General features: G+C 35.9%; 1 protein-coding gene across 1 annotated transcript; it reads right to left on the reverse strand.

The window, feature by feature from the left end:
* Positions 1-985: 985 nt before the first annotated feature.
* LOC104265554 (solute carrier family 22 member 21-like) lies at positions 986-5,277 on the reverse strand. The gene is made up of 10 exons (XM_026833665.1): positions 5,031-5,277; positions 4,872-4,972; positions 4,647-4,779; positions 4,216-4,319; positions 3,994-4,148; positions 3,747-3,915; positions 3,533-3,682; positions 2,309-2,496; positions 1,882-2,020; positions 986-1,058 (listed from the first exon to the last, which is right to left on the reverse strand). The coding sequence occupies exons 1-10, from the start codon at positions 5,214-5,216 to the stop codon at positions 986-988; spliced, it is 1,398 nt and encodes a 465-aa protein (XP_026689466.1). The 5' UTR covers positions 5,217-5,277.
* Positions 5,278-6,171: the final 894 nt, after the last annotated feature.

Below are 6,171 nucleotides of genomic sequence, written 5' to 3' on the forward strand. Positions count from 1 at the left end.
GCATATTGAAATCCAAGAGAAAGCACGATAAAGTTATTAAAAACGATGTTACATTGGAGAAGCAAAAGTTTTAAAACCTCGGGTTTCTGACCTTGCGATTCAATACTTTCCGGAGAGTAAATTCCCAGCGAACGAGCCGGTGTTTAAAAATGTGACTTCCTCAAAATAATGTATCGGCGGAGTGGCCAAGTGGTTTGTGCTAACCATAGGTATGGATTCAAGGCTTGTCGCTGCTACCATTTTGGGCGTATGTGTTCTTGGGCAAGACACTTACTACGGTAATTTCTCCAACCCAGTAGTCATAATGGTTTGTCCAAATTATCCGCTACACATAAAAAATAAAAATATTCCCCTAAAAAATAATCACCCACAAAGTAACGTACTTGGTAACTCGTATGCTGGCACGAGGTGTATGAAACATAACACTCGTGTTATAAAAACTATTGTTTTCCGGCCACATGGGGATAAAGCAAGCTACATTCATTTATCCAACCAAGTTGTTTGAAACAGCATCAGGTAGATTTGTTTTGCGGAATATTTGCCTCCGTAACTCTGCTAACAGCGCGGCTATGTATGCAGTCCTAAATGAGTCTACCCTAATATACGAAAAGTGATACATCAAATGTTTCTAATATATATTTTCTCCAGTTTATTAACGCAAATATATACAATATATATACAACTTGTAGATACACTAATCGCTTCATTAAAAAAAAATTAAGTACCAGTAAATTTATAAATTTCATGTAATTTCACATTATTACTTGTTTTTATACATTCTAATGTCTTTTTACTAATACACTCGATAAACAACTTGCAGAATAGGGGCCAATAAATTAATTCATCCGCTTATATGCGAAGTTTTTGAACAGGTTCAAATCAGGGTTTTCTTTCATTTTTAGGGTATATAAATCAGATAAAATAATTTCTATATTCCGATTTTGGCCAAGAATGGCCAATCCAGTACAACTGTAAATACTCGTATTTATACAACTGAACTGCGTTGACGAATAATCGTTCTACTTTTTGTGTAACCGCCAGAACAACACATGGTGTATCTGCGTAAAAAAAAACAAAAAAAAAAACAAAGCATATTTAGGTTTGTCAAAATTAATCATTTTAATTTATTGTTATATAGTGTGGGGGAAGGCAGGACTCGGGATAAGGCAGTAATTTTTCATAAATCTCATTTTACGGATACCCATTTGATGATAGATAAAAACAAATTTTACAGTTATTATTCGACAGTATTCTTTTAGGTGTTGAACAAATGCATCATTTTCCCCAAGGGTTAAATAACCAAGTCATTAGATGCTCACGTTAGAGTATTAAAAAAAATAAATTCTGTAGTTTACAGAATCGAATTATACGTCCAATACCGTAGTTAATTAAAACATAGGTTGAAATATTTTGTACAGTTTGATTTTGTTTTATAAAATTAGCATGTACTTGAAATAAATAATATCATACCGTAAGACGTTGGTAACATGTTGAAAACTATAACAGTGGAGCAAGACAAAGAATGTTTAAACTTAATTTTCAAAGCGTATAACATTAGGATATTAAAAAGTCCCGTATACCCCTCCCGTTTTTGAATCGTTAAAATTACACCTGCGAATACTTAAATAACTGCTCGTGTGTTTTAATGTATTTTTTAAGTCGTTATTAAATAAGAAAGGTATATGATGGAACTAATTCGTAGTATCACCCCAAAACCATATATTTTGAGATTGGGCAATATTTGCTTAAGGGTCCCGTCTTACCCCACTCTACTATATACGACTTAAAACAAATCAAATTTTGGGCGAGATCATTCGCCACGCCAGCGGACTTTGGCATTTTCACACTTGGCCACATATGCCTTAATAATAAGATACTAACTTTTCTAAGTCTTCAGCATCTTCAATCGTCTCTGGCAATGGAATGGTTTTCGTTTCTGGAAGAAGTAAGGTAAGTCCGGCAGCCGACACACCAAGTGAAGCCATAATGAGGTACGAAGAATAGTAGTTTGTTTGCTGGCCTGTTAAACATATATATAGGAATTTTATTCCGTGCTAGTACGTTTGTTTCTTAATGCGGAATATTCAAAAAATCATAAAACCTTATCCTCACTACTTCAATAGACCGTTGTTAATTGTTTAAAACACGATCAGGGTATTTGGATATTATGTGCTAGAGGTGTCCTATCTTCCCGCACAGTACTATATCACACTGCAGTGTTATTAATAAGAGAGATAATAAGAGCTAATGGTCTGGGTCTGCTAAGGGTTGGACTAAACATGATCTTATATTTCCCAGTGAAGCATACTTAAGAATATGAGATAAGGGGAAGCAATCGCCCCAACTCTTGCGGCCGTAGAAGACGCTCCAATGCTCAAGTTTCGCATGAGAGTTGGGAAAAGCTCGCAGCAAAAGATGTAAACGATATTGAAGCACCCGGTAATGAACAACTTGCTTGTCATGGCCCCGGCAATCATAAGAGTTTCAGAGACTGTAATTGAAACGTGCGATTATAATACAGTATAGGGTGTTAAAGATGGGACACCTTTAGCACATAATATCCAAAAATAAACAATTAACAACGGTCTATGGAAGTCGTAGGAGTACGGTTTTATAAATCTTTGAATGTTCTTTGTTTACAATAAAATGGGACGAAAAAATAATATGAAAATGTGTACCATATTCTGTCCCATATTCTCCCACTCTACTTATAAATAAAGTAAAGCTCCCTTTATCTGTAATTTGTCCCTTCGATTACGGAGACAAGGGTCTATAAATCAACGAAGCAAAATGTGCTTACGGTGGGTTGAAAAATACTAAAAACATGGTAATTAGGAAAATACAGTCAGTCTTTATACCAAAGGTAAACGGGAGACTTAATTATGATTAAAAGGGGGGTTTCTTGCCTGATTTTTAAAATGGCGAAATTCCGAGTGCAACTGCACTAATGCACAGAAAGGATGATAGCACACAACGTCTTCCAAATAATTCCACAGAAAAGCAGGATATCACGTAGGAAGGAATTTCCACAGCTGCTGCCACGAAACAGTTGATAAACATATTTCCACCCAAATTTGAGGTATTCAGACTGATGCAATAGTAAACCATGGACACTATAAACCTTTAAAGATAAAGTAGTTAGTTTTGGGTCTTGAGTTTCGCGTTTAATACTGACCAAATATAGAACATAACCAAAGATCGTTTACGGATACTTGAACGTTTCAACATGTCTAAGTAAGTAAATTTTTCGACAACTCTTTCCTCGGACTTTTCCGTTTTGTCAGAGTTCTACAAAGCAGCAAATATTACGTACACTAATATGTTGAAAGGCGAGACATGATGTAGTACGGTGGGGTAAGATAGAATACCTTTAGCACATAATAACCAAATATCATCATCGTGTTTTCGACAATTAACATTGGTCTATGAGAGTCGTAAAGCTACAGATTTATAATTATTTTAATAATCTATGTTTACCACCGTACGGGACGAGATTTTAAATAAAAAGGTGTCCTATCTCTCCCCACCCTACTATACTATACTTATCACCATAAGTAATGACTTCTTTAAGTCGTCGTCTTCAACTGTCTTGCCGTTGGTTCTTGCAATTTCGCGCATAATTACCATCGCTTCCTCAACCTTGCCCGAGCACATTAACCATAAAGGAGACTCCGGTAACCACCTAATGCATGCAAATCATCACTTAAATAAAACGTGAAACATTTTTGCACTATGTATGTACTCACCAATAGTATGGAATAAATATTAACCCGAAAAGTGATTGGGCTCTAAAAAGCCACCGCCAGCCCGGGATAAAGTAGGCAATTGGTGCCAGGATCATATATCCGACAGAAAATCCACAATTTTCCAAACTCCCAATTAAGGACCGCTTCGAAACATGGATTATTTCACTTGCTATAAAATAAATTTGTTTTTTTTTTGTTTTGACACCCCATTAATCGCATGTTTTACATCTTTAAAAACTTCACCGACCTAAAACGAATGCAGCCGTATAATTGATCAGTGCCGTAATACCACATCCAAAAAATGTCGCAATGTACATGTAAAAGTTTACAGAAAAGCTGTTCAAACCAATGCACACGTACATTGCTGCAGTACCAAGTAGGAAAGTTGGCCTTCTGCCGTATCTGTAAAACAAAAATCGGTCACTACAACCATACGTACAAGTAGGCCTATACGTGGGTTATAAAAAACCTGTCGGAAAATATTCCACTTAGAAACGAACCAAGTAAAACCCCAAACATATAGACTGTAGTCGTGAGAGGTAAGAGCCATGCATCTTCACATACGATGTCCCACTGAATGATTACAACGTAAGGTAAAATAGAAACTCATGTTACTACAGAATGAATGAAAATAATGAAAGAATGAATGTAACTTATTTTATCCTCGCGCGGCCGGAAAACGACATTCGTTAAACACGGGTGTTTTGTATCATACACCCAGTGGCGCAGCCAGGGGAGACTTTCGGGGGTCGTGACCCCCCCCCCAAAAAAAAATAATTTAAAAAAAAAACATTTTTAGATTAAATCCACCCTCCTTATTTTTTCTGCCTGCGCCACTGCATACACCCGTGCCAGCTTATGAGTTACCAAGTATGTTACTTTGTGGGTGAAACCAACTACCTCTGTAGCAAGAGTTGTTCTATCACTTTCGTATACCCATCCATGGTTGCAATCTATTATAACACGGTTACTGTTGTTAGTGTACATTGGAATTGCTGATGTTCCATTCCATGTGAAACCAATGTCACTGTATCTGTAAAAAAGGTATTCTTGATAGATAAAAATGATCGAACAAATTTGCCATTTGATCTCGTGTTTTACACATATGTGCTACATATTTCATACCTCTTGCATTGGCTCTTAGCGAAAACACCCTTCTTATGCTTTTCCGAAGGCAAACTGAAATCCAACCAAGTTTGGTATTCAGTTGAGTTCCGCGAAATATTCTGCCATGAAACGCAATTGATGTTTAGTAGTTTTTTATATCACCACTATGTTCGTTACCTGTTGTGTAGCTAGTTCTTCAAGTTGCGGAATTCGGCAGTAATGTTGCGGAGTGTTTTGTGAGAATACGGGCACCATTGCAAGAAATCCATTTGGTATAGTGCTGAAAGCTAGCAAACCGCATATGAATAGTTGGTACTTGCCAAACGAACCAATTTTGTCCAGGGTTTCAGCAAATTGATCCATCAGTTCTATCCTAACTAAGCAAGCCAAAATCGTACCTTAATTATACGATCACTATATGTTTGTGACGTCTTAGAATATTTCTGATTTTATATATTATATAGTAGGGTTAGGGAAGATGGGACACATTTAGCACATATAATATCCAAATATCTTGATTTTGTTTTAAACAATTAACAGCGGTCTATGGGAGTCGTGAGCATATACGCGAAAGTGTAATTCAGTGTCTGGCTTTTATGGTTTGTTGTGGCGCGTGGGTTATTATATGGAGATTGTCAACAAAGGTTTTATAAGTAACGACACGCCTAAATAAAAAGCAGCGTGAGCTCGTGAGCTTCTGGAACAGTGTTACTGTTTAATCTTACGTCGATTTGAAACAAAAGAGCGTTAATTATGTCGCTGTACAATAATGTGTTTTATTTATTGCTGATACGTAAACTTATCATAAGGAATAAAACAAAATGTTTCAACACATGCCTTTACTTAATACATAATAAGCCACACCGACTCTCTTGTGAATGTGGTTTCCACGTCTATTTCATTTTTCACTTTATAAACAGTTTGTGCTGTGACGCGTAATAAATGAATGGATGAATGTTATATCTCAAAAAGGCAAATATATAAATATATATACCACAATGCGCTTCATTAGATTTAATTACGTCGCTATATATAACAATGTGTTTTCAAAACAAAACAAAAATAGTTGTGTTTTTTTTAATTAAATGGATCGCTGTCAGAAAAAAAATGTGCTAATTATTATTACGTCGCTGTACGAAAAAAAATGTTTCGCGAGGATTTAATTAGACAATACTACAAATGCATTTAACTGACAATATAGCCAACATAGACACTCATTCATTTACTTTATACATATATGGCTTAGTGATCTCAGAGCGCGAAATCATTGTACACCAAATGTGCTAAGATTTACTAAGCACCAATTGTGAAAATGTGG

The sequence above is a fragment of the Ciona intestinalis genome, chromosome 3 (assembly GCF_000224145.3).
Source record: "Ciona intestinalis chromosome 3, KH, whole genome shotgun sequence".
Classification (NCBI taxonomy): domain Eukaryota; kingdom Metazoa; phylum Chordata; class Ascidiacea; order Phlebobranchia; family Cionidae; genus Ciona; species Ciona intestinalis.